Genomic DNA, 14,476 nt, shown 5'->3' with positions numbered 1-14,476 from the left:
AAACCAGACGCCCTAATTACTGACCATGCCATTTCTCCGGACTTATTCACTGATCGGATTATGATGACATCAAAACGAAGGGCATATGTGTACAATTGTTTAAGTGTTCATATTCAAAAAAATTAAAAGGAATGTCTGGTTCATTACTTAAACTGTATAGACCTGTAATTAGACCAGAGAACCGAAACTTTCATTGTCATTATGTTTCAGAGGAAACTATGAAACGCAAATGCAGGAGAATAAGCAGTCGTGAGCATGCAAAGGAGCCGATTTTATTTGCCTCAGAAAGGAATATAGCTGTGAAACGTTCTTATACTTCATTTTCTCTATTACAAGTAGATAGATGTGCACAGTTACACATAGACAGTAAGGTTTTCAAACGAGTTAAGAAAATGCAGTTTCATTCTTTAATATCAACATTCAACATTTGTTATTAACATTAGTACAAGAAGCAGTCTCGGCATTTTCTACTCTGTACTTTATTTAACACTTCTGGTGACGAATAAATTGTCACCTGACTGTACTATACTGTACTTTAATCCACCTGTCGTGTCATTTAAGTTAGAACCGCCACATTTTCAATCAACTGAATCATCGGCAGCTGACAGTAAAAAAGAATAAATTACTAGATATGAGAGAAACCTTACAAGCTTCACAAGTATATATGTAAGTATAAATTCAGAATATAGGAGCTGATTGTGTGTTGAATGCAGGTATACCAAGTTTGAATTTTAGGAACTTACTCCTTTGGTTATCTGCTTTGTCTGGAAGCTCACCTTTTACTGTTATTATCGTTTCATAAAATACCACATGAGTTACAGTTAATGTCACATATGAATGATATATAACCCTGCAGAAGCAGTCTAGTGATTATGTAACTGTTTATCTCGACAGGGCACCCAGGGGCACCAAACCACAACTGTCCCTCCTGGATAGTCCCAGGTCAGACAGCCAGCTGTACATGTCAGACATCAGACAGAGGTAACCCTGCAGGGACAGTCCAGTGGATCAGTCCTGGAGGTCAGACGGTCTCCTCATCCGGGTCCTCATCTGTGCAGCTCAACTTGACCTCCATCCCGAGATCTGACAATGGGCGGAACTACATCTGTAGGGCAAACAACTCTCTACCCAGCTCGCACAGTGATGTAGCTTACGTTGCCAGTATTGCTTGTACGTACTAAACCTGTAGAATTATCATGTCTGTAAATATATATAAAATGTCACATTTTTCTATTGTGCACAATGTCCAGACTCTATGCATAGTATATTATCAACACTGGAAATATTCAAATTCAGTAATTCACAAAAATTTCTGAGTAAAGTTTAATACTGAAAACACACTACGTCATCATATCATAACCTCCACACATTGTTTTTTCTTTGAAAGACAGCTCTAGTCGTCTTGTTCTAAGGGTCACTCTTTTCGCCTTATGTTAATGCTAGTCTAATGTTTTAATCATTCATGTTTCATGCCATCGTGTTTTCACACCCCAATCTAGTGATCTTGTTTGATCTCTCTGCTCTTTTCAACTTGTTTAACACTCATTTTGGGACGGGGAAGCTGTGAGTATTCTTCCTGGAAGGATGGTTGCAGCGTCTGTCTTGGGAATCTGGTCACGTCCCTCATGATATAACTCTTGTGGCTAGTTCCTAACCAATGAATAGTTTTGCACTTTCCCAGGCACACATAATGGACATACTGCCAGTGCTCGCAAATCAATCGACAATTAATGAGCAGTGGTGATAAGATATATCTGTGTTTGATCCATATGCAAAAGGATGATGACGGTTAGGGTCAACGGTAATAAATGGTGGGTCGTCGTCATTTACAATTGTCAATCATGCGCTTTGTTATAAGATTTAACGTTAGTCATTAATAGAAACAAAACTGTTACAGCAGCTTGCAAAAAATCACTCGTAACAAACCCACAAATACCAATTTATCAGGTGAATTTTGGTATTTCAAACCAGTGAAAGAGGGAACTGACCTGCCAGCCTGACGATTGGTTGTGGAATGTTCAACTAAGGCATTCTATCAGATTGATGATATCAATTTAAAGACTCGGCAAGATGTGATATCTGTATCACCGATGGAGTAGGTATCATGACAATTTCCCTTTTCCAGACCTGGATAAGCCGAATATCATACTAGACAAGAACGACGTAAATGAAAATGATACAGTGAACATTACCTGTACCGTTGAGAGTAACCCTCCCGCAAACATAACAATCGACGTCAACGGCATACAAGAAACACTAACAGCCAGTAATAACCTCAAGCGCTCAACAGTCAAGGTTTGGTGTAGTCACAACGGTACCGTCACATGCACAGCTGAGAACAATCAGACTAAGGAAGTATCCAGGAGCACAGCACAACTGAATGCAAAATGTATGTATAATACATGAATGTTTGATATTTATGCATGAAACATTTGGTATTTTTTTATTTTTGTTCTGAAGTAGTTTGCAGGATCAAACATTATGATATTTGATATTTGTATTACTGGAGAAGTTTCTCATAAAACACACCACCTAATCATCAGAGTTAGCTGTCCGCATGTCAGAGCTCCAGATAAGATTTAGCTCATGTGGGTACTGTACCCACTGTATTTTTTTTGGAGTGGGTATTGTGAAAGTTAAATGGGTATTTCATTTTCCGTTACCCAAAATTTTCAAATATGTGCGTATGTCAGTCATTTTACTCACCTAAGTATGGTGTCATTGAGTAAGTTTACTACGCAGGTACGTTCTGCCTTATGTCATTCCTAATCAAAACCAACTTAAATATAATGGAAATGATTTCATAAAAAATCACTCATCATATACTGGCAGTACAACACTAGTCCTATACTAACAGTACAACTTGATAGCAACCGTTTTCTTTTTCCTTACGCAAGCGACTTTTATAAATATATTCCGTACGCATTTGTTTTAAACCTTTTGCATATCTAACATTTTTAATGCGTAATTGGTACGCAACAATTATTTTTCAATGCGTAATTGGAAATTTTCTATGCGTATTTTACCCGGATACGCAGCTTATCTGGGCCTCTGGCATGTTGTCTCTACCAGCAAATTATGGTATGGAAGTCTTCTTGAAAGACAACTTTCACAAACGATGCAACAAAACAGATAATGCAACTAGAAAGGGATAATATGTTGTATACCTCGATCTCTTTCAGGTCCCCCACGTGAGGACTTGAGCATGTCGCGAACCGTGGTTCCCGGGGAAACTCATGACATTTGTTTCACTGACAGCATACGTTATAGCCAATCCACTACCTCAGTTTACTTGGTATAAACATTCGACTGAACCTGTGGCCAACGGAACAGATAGTCTGATTGATTCCAGTGGCCTCAGTTCCACTTTGAGAGTACACATAAAAAGTGAAGAGGACTTTACAAACTACAGTGTCGTTGTTGAGAACAACATTGGCAACACTTCACTTTTCTTCAGACTGACAAAAGAAGGTGAGTTAATGTTTTACGGATAATGATGCCTAACGCTTACAAAACATCATCGGTCGCACGAATGTTCACAACAGCTCACCTTTTTCAGTGAAAACCACTATTTATTTCACAGTAAGGGTAATGTTTGCTATTTAGGAATGCATTGATAACATTGTGTATATATTAACGACTTCGGCCAGATCATTCAAAACATTGTACAAAAGCTCTTATCTACCTATTTAACACATAGCATGTCATTCAGCGTACTATAACATAGACCCAGCCATTCAGTGGAAATTATTTTGTCTTCCTATGCAAACAATTCCTTCTACAACTCATCAATGAGAAGTTTCAACGAAGCGCAGAGTCATCAGTTTACATGTGCCTGTTTTCAGTTGGTGGAGAATCTTCAAATGACCAACCATTCAGCATCATCCCTGTAGCAGTTGGAGTCGGGGCAGCTGCCGTGGTGATTTGGTTCATTGCAATAAGTGTCTGTCTTCACCGACGAGGCGTTCTGAAATGTTCAGGTAACCTTTCTTTCAATTTATGTGTGAGCGAACTACCACGGGTACTTGATAAACAGTGACTTTATATTAATATTCTGTCGAAGTGCTAGGCTAATGTGTGACACAGACACCAAAGAAATGCTCTTTTATGAGGCATTTAGGCATTTGTTCCATGGACATGATTATACTTAAATTTTTTGGGACTTCCGAGGCAATGCAATTATTATGAAGTTTCCAGTGAGGAATGTCCTACAATTGCCCTGTTGAGGATTGGAATACATCCCTCAAGTTACATTTGATCCAATTCTGCCCTAAAACGGTCCGAGAATTTGTTTCAGGTACTTCGAACAAAAAAGACTGTCCAGGGCCACAAGGCGATGGTCCTCGTGCAGCGGACAATGTCTACATAGAAGGAAACGATGTAAGCAATTACACAATATTGTATCTATACTGAGTCAAAAAAGAAACTTCACAAAATGTAATTTGAAAAATAGTGAATAATTATTCTCTGATGATACATCTATGTATCCGAAAAGGATTTCCCTATCTCTCAACTCTAGAAAAACCGTAGCAAAACCCACTCAAACCCATCCATTCGTCGTGCAAATGACGTTAGTGCCAAATCAGGTTTTGCACGTGCAGTCGATCACGTGATCTTCGCATCGAAGTTTTCTTCATATGCACAGTTCTAACGGTACTTGAAATGCCACGATTGTCAAATGTGCAACATGAACGTGCCGTTGGTATGTTGCAAGCGGGAAGATCAGTTATTGACGTCCCAAGAGCAATGGGATGCAGCCGTCGTACTGTGTATGACTTGCGAGGTCGTCTACAACAAACTGGCACCACTTCTGATCGCCCAAGGTCGGGTCGTCCACGTGTGACGTCACGAGCAGAAGACCGTCAAATCTTCCTACGTCACCTACGTGACAGATTTCTGCCGGCTACACGAACCAGGGCTGAGATGTTTAGAGGTCGACTGTCCTCACAGACCATTCGAAATCGGTTGTTGTGGGCTGCCAATCTCCATTCTCGACGTCCATATCGTGGGCCAATACTGACGCCGTTTCATCAACGTCAACGTCTGCTGTGGGCCCAACGTCACCTCCGATGAACCCAGAGAGATTGGAATCGAGTCGTCTTTAGCGATGAATCCAGGTTTACCCTCAGATTCGCGGACGGCAGGCATAGAGTCTGGAGACGACGTCGTGAACGGTATGCCCAATGTTGTGTACAGGAAGGCGACAGATTCGGGGGCGGAAGTTGCATGGTGTGGGGTTCTTTCTGTGGGAACAACCGTTCCCGACTTCTGGTCATCCGTGGAAACCTGACAGCTGCTGCTTACCGCGACCAGGTGCTCACCCCTGAACTCGTTCCTTTCATGGCGGCTCATGGCCCAGGTCTACAGTTCCAGCATGATAATGCTCAGCCGCATACCGCGATGTTGACACGAAATGTCCTTCAAAACGCTGAAATCAACGTCATGGACTGGCCATCGAGGTCCCCTTACCTTAATCCAATAGAGCACGTTTGGAATGCTCTTGGGAGAAGGCTTCGTGGTCTTAAGAACCAACCTCAGAATTTGCAGGAACTTGGCGCTGCCTTGCAAGAGCAATGGCGCAGAATCCCCAACCACGTGTTCACAAGCATCAGGCAGGCGATGAGGAGACGGTGTTTGGCTGTGCTGAATGCGCGGGGCGGCCATACACAATATTGAACTGAGAAATTTCGCATTTTTATTCTTGTGACTTGACATTCTGTATACCCATGTTTTGGAACGGCGGTGTACCCTAATGGAACTGATTATGGCACTGTCAGTGTATCGAGTACATCACACAGATCTCAGCAATGAAATAATAACAATTTAACCATCTTACCATCTCTTGTTCTTTTATAGTGCCCTGAAGAAAGAACGTGAAGTTTCTTTTATGACTCAGTATATTTTGTTAATGGGGTAATATGTAGGAGCTGATATCGTCTTCAGTCTTTGCGAACATTGAGAACTCTTCACTACCAACAGGGTGACGATTACCCTGTGTCACTATACGTCGTGTAATACAGTATTCTGTAACTTCCAGGGTGCGAAATGTGGACGCGATGAGGATGGACTCATGTACGTCGGAGTTGAATTCGGTAAACAAGCTACGCCAACTGCTGCTCCAAAGCGCATAGAGGACGACACTGAATACGCGGGTATTGCACATGGTGTGGTCGGTCTTCTTCCGCAAGATAATGATGATAAAAAGGAGTAAAACTTTTGAGTCATGAATTTAACCACAGAGCAGAACCTAAAACAAATTAAGCTTTTAAGTTAGGTATGTTACATAATATAACTACTATGAAAGTATATTCTGGTGCCTTGTTAAGTCTTCAAACCTTTTGTTTCCTCGGAACTTTTTAAAAGTATTACAAAATTCATAACAACTGGTACCGCTACAGTGTTAGATAAATTACGAAACAAACAGACGGTGAACATAACGAAATTTATATAACGCAATAACACCTAAAGCGTCATAAGTTTATTCCAACTGAGGTTATGATGGCGCCGGATATGTCGACGTATGATATACATTGTATAATGTATTCAGAAGAAAATCCAACAACATTTTAAGATGCAACGTGTTGATACTTAAATTATTCAATATATCGAACTAATTAGGTTAATATCACTGTCTGAAAGTAAACATAATCGTATGTTGTTCAGGTGGTGTTTTCTGTACTACGAGAACATAATTATTCCTGCCTTTACCCTGATTTGCTCAGAATAAGCCACTATACATAGTTCAAGGACACCGTATAAGGGTATGATCTAAGTTGAATCCGAACATGATATGCGTACGCACAACAAACACAAACACACACACACACACACACACCACTAAAACACGAAAGGATACAGACACGAAACCACACACAAGGTACTGAGTTATGTTTATATGTTATTCTGAAATCCTTCTTTTCTGTTACTATTTGCAATATTTTTACAGTAATATTTACCTACAGTCAATATGTATTACGATTTCCTTTTTATCAGTTTGATGTATTCAGTTTGATGTATTCTCGCTTTAGATTTATGGCCTCTTTTTTATTTAAGTCGTGTTCACTCAAAATGTCACACCCTTCTTTCAGTGGCAGCTAGGTATACACAACAACACTGAAGTGAACACAGAATATGCTGTACATATATTCGTAATACTTTCGAGATGTATTCGTTGTACTTTCAAGATTGTCATTATCACTTTCCACAAACGTAATGTGATAGGGGACGTAGAAATGGGGAATGTTTCACGTATTATAGCGAGGTACGTACATGACCTAAATATATAGGATGAAACATTTTAGGTCGTGTAAATCACCATCAAACGAATATTACAAGTATGTCGAAATGGAAAATCGTAAATTTAAACAACAATGTTAACATTAACAGAAACAAAGACGGGAAAGGTTATACTAAACATTGTCTCTTTCTTTGAAATAAAAGGATTGTGATATTGATTTTTGTTTGTAACGAAGTAAGATTTTTCGAACCTATGTGTAAATAAACATTCTTTCAAATATATATTTTATCATTTTTATCCATGTTAATTAAACTTACTGTATTTCTTTTCTTTGATGCACACACACACACGCATTGATTACAATTTTATCATAATTATATAATCGGTATATACCCCGCTTAATTTATGTTTTGTCATTTTGTTTCCTACTTGATTGTAACGCTATGTTGACATGTTACAACTATGTAGACAGAAGGTCGTTGTCCTTACCGATCGCTATATGAGTGTATGTATATGGTTACACTGACTGACTGACTGAGTTTGGTTTTACGCCACTTTTAGCAATATTCCAGCAATATCACGGCGGGGGACACCAGAAATGGGCTTCACTCAGTGTACCCATGTGGGGATTCGAACCCGGGTCTTCGGCTTGACGAGCCAACGCTTTAACCACTAGACTACCCCACCGCCCCGTATATGGTTACAATTTTGATGCATTGATGATGGGTATTACCACCCTTTATTCTGATATAGTTCTAAGTCCACCCAAAATCAAAAATCATTTTCCTTATACATGAATGATAAATCTGTTTACACTTTAGGTCAGAAAAAAAAAACTTATGAATCCATATATTTTCTGTATTTTACTCAATATATATTCATATCAATATATTGTAATAAAGAATAAAACTCCACGTGTTGTCCACTTGTCATTCAGAACACGGTGAATACGCCTGTTATCAACATATGGTACGTTTAGGTGAGGATATGTATGTTTTAGATATTATCAATATTGTTATATCATCTTTCTTCACACGTACTTGAAATTTCAACTACGCAGATATTGTGCATAGACCTACCAGCCAGTAAACCGTAGCCATGTGTAATCAAAACGAAATTTATATAACGTAATAACACCTAAAGCGTCATAAGTTTAATCCAGCTGAGGTTATGATGGCGCCTGATATGTCGACATATGATATATAATGGGTTCAGAAGAAAACCCAACAACAGTTTAAGATGCAATGTGTTGATATTGTATTATTCAATATATCGAACTAACAAGGTTAATATCATTGTCTGAAAGTAAACATAATCGTATGTTGTTCCTTTGGTGTTTTCTGTACTACGAGAACATAATTATTCCTGCCTAATGCCTGATTTGCTCAGAATAAGCCACTATACATAGTTCAAGGACACCGTATAGGGGTATGATCTAACACGATATGCGTACGTACAACACACACACACACACACACACACACACACACACACACACACACACACACCCCTCTAAAACATTTTTACAGTAATATATACCTACAGTCAATATGTATTACGATTTCTTTTTTATCAGTTTGATGTATTCTCGCTTTAGGTTTGTGGCGTCTTTTTTTATTTAAGTCGTGTTCACTCAAAATGTCACACCCTTCTTTCAGTGGCAGCTAGGTATACACAACAACACTGGAGTGAACACAGAATATGCTCTACACATATTCGTTATACTTTCGAGATCTATTCGTTGTACTTTCAAGATTGTCGTTATCACTTTCCACAAACGTAATGTGATAGGGGACGTAGAAATAGGGAATGTTTCACGTATTATAGCGAGGTACGTACATGACCAAAATATATAGGATGATACATTGTAGGTTCGTGAAAATCACCATCAAACGAATATTACGAGTATATCGAAATGGAAAATCGTAAATGGAAACAACAATGTTAACATTAACAGAAACAAAGACAGGAATGGTTATACTAAACATTGTCTCTTTCTTTGAAATGTAAGGATTGTGATATTGATTTTTGTTTGTAACGAAGTAAGACTTTTCGAACCTATGTGTAAATAAACATGCATTCAAATATATATTTTATCATTTTTATCCATGTTAATTAAACTTACTGTATTTCTTTTCTTTGATGCACACACACGCATTGATTACAATTTTATCATAATTATATAATCGGTATATACTCCGCTTAATTTGTGTTTTGTCATTTTGTTTCCTACTTGATTGTAACGCTATGTTGACATGTTACAACTATGCAAACAGAAGGTCGTTGTCCTTACCGATCACTATATGAGTGTATGTATATAGTTACAATTTTGATGCATTGATGATGGGTATTACCACCCCTTTATTCTGATATATTTCTGAGTCTACCCTAAAGACAAAATCAAAAATCCTTTTCCTTATACATGAATGATATATCTGTTTACACTTTAGGTCAGAAAAAAACGTTATGAATCCATATATTTTCTGTATTTTACTCAATATATATTCATATCAATATATTCTAATAAAGAATAAAACTCCACGTGTTGTCCTCTCGTTATTCAGAAGACGGTGAATACGCCTGTTATCAACATCTGGTATGTTTAGGTGAGGATATGTGTGTTTTAGATATTATCAATATTGTTATATCATCTTTCTTCACACGTACATGAAATTTCAACTACGCAGATATTGTGCATAGACCTACCAGCCAATAAACCGTAGCCATGTGTAATCAAAACGAAATTTATATAACGTAATAACACCTAAAGCGTCATAAGTTTAACCCAGCTGAGGTTATGATGGCGCCTGATATGTCGACATATGATATATAATGGGTTCAGAAGAAAATCCAACAACATTTTAAGATGCAATGTGTTGATATTATATTATTCAATATATCGAACTAACAAGGTTAATATCACTGTCTGAAAGTAAACATAATCGTATGTTGTTCCTTTGGTGTATTCTGTACTACGAGAACATAATTATTCCTGCCTAATGCCTGATTTGCTCAGAATAAGCCACTATACATAGTTCAAGGACACCGTATAGGGGTATGATCTAACACGATATGCGTACGCACAACAAACACACACACACACACACACACACACACACACACACACACACCTCTAAAACATTTTTACAGTAATATATACCTACAGTCAATATGTATTACGATTTCTTTTTTATCAGTTTGATGTATTCTCGCTTTAGGTTTGTGGCGTCTTTTTTTATTTAAGTCGTGTTCACTCAAAATGTCACACCCTTCTTTCAGTGGCAGCCAGGTATACACAACAACACTGGAGTGAACACAGAATATGCTGTACACATATTCGTTATACTTTCGAGATCTATTCGTTGTACTTTCAAGATTGTCGTTATCACTTTCCACAAACGTAATGTGATAGGGGACGTAGAAATAGGGAATGTTTCACGTATTATAGCGAGGTACGTACATGACCAAAATATATAGGATGATACATTGTAGGTTCGTGAAAATCACCATCAAACGAATATTACGAGTATATCGAAATGGAAAATCGTAAATGGAAACAACAATGTTAACATTAACAGAAACAAAGACAGGAATGGTTATACTAAACATTGTCTCTTTCTTTGAAATGTAAGGATTGTGATATTGATTTTTGTTTGTAACGAAGTAAGACTTTTCGAACCTATGTGTAAATAAACATGCATTCAAATATATATTTTATCATTTTTATCCATGTTAATTAAACTTACTGTATTTCTTTTCTTTGATGCACACACACGCATTGATTACAATTTTATCATAATTATATAATCGGTATATACTCCGCTTAATTTGTGTTTTGTCATTTTGTTTCCTACTTGATTGTAACGCTATGTTGACATGTTACAACTATGCAAACAGAAGGTCGTTGTCCTTACCGATCACTATATGAGTGTATGTATATAGTTACAATTTTGATGCATTGATGATGGGTATTACCACCCCTTTATTCTGATATATTTCTGAGTCTACCCTAAAGACAAAATCAAAAATCCTTTTCCTTATACATGAATGATATATCTGTTTACACTTTAGGTCAGAAAAAACGTTATGAATCCATATATTTTCTGTATTTTACTCAATATATATTCATATCAATATATTCTAATAAAGAATAAAACTCCACGTGTTGTCCTCTCGTTATTCAGAAGACGGTGAATACGCCTGTTATCAACATCTGGTATGTTTAGGTGAGGATATGTGTGTTTTAGATATTATCAATATTGTTATATCATCTTTCTTCACACGTACATGAAATTTCAACTACGCAGATATTGTGCATAGACCTACCAGCCAATAAACCGTAGCCATGTGTAATCAAAACGAAATTTATATAACGTAATAACACCTAAAGCGTCATAAGTTTAACCCAGCTGAGGTTATGATGGCGCCTGATATGTCGACATATGATATATAATGGGTTCAGAAGAAAATCCAACAACATTTTAAGATGCAATGTGTTGATATTATATTATTCAATATATCGAACTAACAAGGTTAATATCACTGTCTGAAAGTAAACATAATCGTATGTTGTTCCTTTGGTGTATTCTGTACTACGAGAACATAATTATTCCTGCCTAATGCCTGATTTGCTCAGAATAAGCCACTATACATAGTTCAAGGACACCGTATAGGGGTATGATCTAACACGATATGCGTACGCACAACAAACACACACACACACACACACACACACACACACACACACACACACACACACCTCTAAAACATTTTTACAGTAATATATACCTACAGTCAATATGTATTACGATTTCTTTTTTATCAGTTTGATGTATTCTCGCTTTAGGTTTGTGGCGTCTTTTTTTATTTAAGTCGTGTTCACTCAAAATGTCACACCCTTCTTTCAGTGGCAGCCAGGTATACACAACAACACTGGAGTGAACACAGAATATGCTGTACACATATTCGTTATACTTTCGAGATCTATTCGTTGTACTTTCAAGATTGTCGTTATCACTTTCCACAAACGTAATGTGATAGGGGACGTAGAAATAGGGAATGTTTCACGTATTATAGCGAGGTACGTACATGACCAAAATATATAGGATGATACATTGTAGGTTCGTGAAAATCACCATCAAACGAATATTACGAGTATATCGAAATGGAAAATCGTAAATGGAAACAACAATGTTAACATTAACAGAAACAAAGACAGGAATGGTTATACTAAACATTGTCTCTTTCTTTGAAATGTAAGGATTGTGATATTGATTTTTGTTTGTAACGAAGTAAGACTTTTCGAACCTATGTGTAAATAAACATGCATTCAAATATATATTTTATCATTTTTATCCGTGTTAATTAAACTTACTGTATTTCTTTTCTTTGATGCACACACACGCATTGATTACAATTTTATCATAATTATATAATCGGTATATACTCCGCTTAATTTGTGTTTTGTCATTTTGTTTCCTACTTGATTGTAACGCTATGTTGACATGTTACAACTATGCAAACAGAAGGTCGTCGCCTTACCGATCACTATATGAGTGTATGTATATGGTTCCAATTTTGATGCATTGATGATGTGTATTACCACCCTTTATTCTGATATAGATCTGAGTTTACCCAAAATCAAAAACCCTTACCTTATACATGAATGATAAATCTGTTTACACTTTAGGTCAGAAAAAACGTTATGAATCCATATCTATTTCTTTATTTTACTCAATATATATTCATATCAATATATTCTAATAAAGAATAAAACTCCACGTGTTGTCCACTCGTCATTCAGAAGACGGTGAATACGCCTGTTATCAACATATGGTACGTTTCGGTCAGGATATGTGAGTTTTAGATATTATCAATATCGTTATGTCATCTTTCTTCACACGTACATGAAGTTTCTACTACCCAGATATTGACCTACCAGTCAGTAAACCGTTGCCATGTGTAATCAAAATGTGCGACATGTTCTAGTTCACAAATCGAAAAGAATCGTTCATGCATTTATGACTGAATGATTTTTTATGTCGTAACCCTAACATATTCAAGTTCGGGAAGTAATCAAAACACTGCATGCTCACGGACAAGTTTTAACATCTGCAGAAACAAAATTGACTTGAAGTTGTCCTTCATGTCAGTTGACATACTCCGTGCCTAGCAATAGAACACCACACAGCTGCTGAGTGAGACGTGATCTCTACAATGCTATATTGAAAGAGCCTCTCATGCTGATTTGTGACAGATCTATGGCAATTACAACACAGTCTATGAAACGGAGGAGTTCACACAATGAATGAGTTTGAAAAAGCATATGTACTTATGATCAGCTATATGCTCATGATCAGCGTGTATTACATTTACTTTCGCACCTCCCCGGCTATAACTAACCCCAACTCCTTGTTGAGCTCTGAAAGGTTTAATTTTACAATGCCACACATAGTTAATGGGTGAATAGGTACAAACATGGAAAGCTCGTCTCAAAACCGGTAGAATTGAATGTGATGTGCGACTCTTGCTAAAATGTGTTAGACGACCCAAGTAAAGCATTAAAAAAGTGCTAACGAGGACAGAATTAATTATTTATTGTTGAATGATGAACGATGTACTTTCTTTGCGAAGAAATGGGCCAACTGTGAGACAATTTGTGCTCAACTTTTCGCGAACTTTCTGATTGCTAAAAGCTTATGATATAGCGGGAATCTAACAGTTTACATCGACCAATAGGTCTGTGATTATCAAAGATACGGTGTGTCAGTATTTCATCACGCAACTGAATGAGGTGTATGTATTAAAGATTTTCCCTGACCCACTTCCGACAAACTTAGACAAACAAAACTTGGAACAGTCTTTAGTCTTTCTCTACACAGACACCACTTAGAGTTGTACACTTCTCCCATTGTTTTACCCAACTCTGGAGGCGTCGTTAGTAAGAGTCGGTGGGGTGAGCCTAAATCCACGACTACTGTCCGTTAATCAGTGTTTCATCATCAGGGAAACGTAAGTTTATGTTTGGAAAGAGTGGGAAAGGTGGAACACATGTGGTGCCAGGTTTGGAGAAAAATGGTGTGTTTGTGTGTGTGTTGGAGGATTTCATAACCACAAGAGCACGCATCTGTCTGGGCAAATATGCGAGACTTGACACCATGCCGCGCCTTTTCAGTGTGATAGCTTCTCGCAATTTACGCAGTAGTGAATAATAGTAAGTCCCACTATTTGTGCGACACT

The 14,476-nt window shown here is 37.4% G+C and overlaps 1 protein-coding gene and 1 long non-coding RNA gene across 2 annotated transcripts; one reads left to right on the top strand and one right to left on the bottom strand.

Moving 5' to 3' along the window:
• The first annotated feature begins 2,303 nt into the window (after positions 1-2,303).
• LOC124254605 lies at positions 2,304-6,231 on the top strand. The gene is made up of 5 exons (XM_046688441.1): positions 2,304-2,389; positions 3,183-3,471; positions 3,846-3,980; positions 4,298-4,380; positions 6,038-6,231. Exons 2-5 carry the CDS (start codon positions 3,237-3,239, stop codon positions 6,209-6,211), a joined length of 627 nt encoding a protein of 208 aa, XP_046544397.1. The 5' UTR covers positions 2,304-2,389; positions 3,183-3,236; the 3' UTR covers positions 6,212-6,231.
• Positions 6,232-6,592: 361 nt separating this feature from the next.
• On the bottom strand, positions 6,593-8,990 carry LOC124254607. Its single transcript, XR_006892499.1, has 2 exons — positions 8,777-8,990; positions 6,593-6,956 (listed from the first exon to the last, which is right to left on the bottom strand). It is a non-coding gene; the product is annotated as an uncharacterized LOC124254607 (long non-coding RNA).
• Between the last annotated feature and the right edge of the window lie 5,486 nt (positions 8,991-14,476).

Source organism: Haliotis rubra, unplaced genomic scaffold (genome assembly GCF_003918875.1).
Source record: "Haliotis rubra isolate DU_JTF1 unplaced genomic scaffold, ASM391887v1 Scf578, whole genome shotgun sequence".
NCBI lineage: Eukaryota > Metazoa > Mollusca > Gastropoda > Lepetellida > Haliotidae > Haliotis > Haliotis rubra.
Note: the sequence above shows the minus strand (reverse complement) of the source record. Positions and strands in the feature narration are given on the sequence as shown.

What these genes read in the sequence shown, in the direction of transcription:
- LOC124254605 (XM_046688441.1), top strand. Translation starts at nt 3,237, where the DNA reads ATGACATTTGTTTCACTGACAGCATACGTTATAGCCAATCCACTACCT. An exon ending in AGGCGTTCTGAAATGTTCAG is followed by an intron (nt 3,981 to 4,297) that starts GTAACCTTTCTT and finishes AATTTGTTTCAG; the next exon opens with GTACTTCGAACAAAAAAGAC. An exon ending in TCTACATAGAAGGAAACGAT is followed by an intron (nt 4,381 to 6,037) that starts GTAAGCAATTAC and finishes TGTAACTTCCAG; the next exon opens with GGTGCGAAATGTGGACGCGA.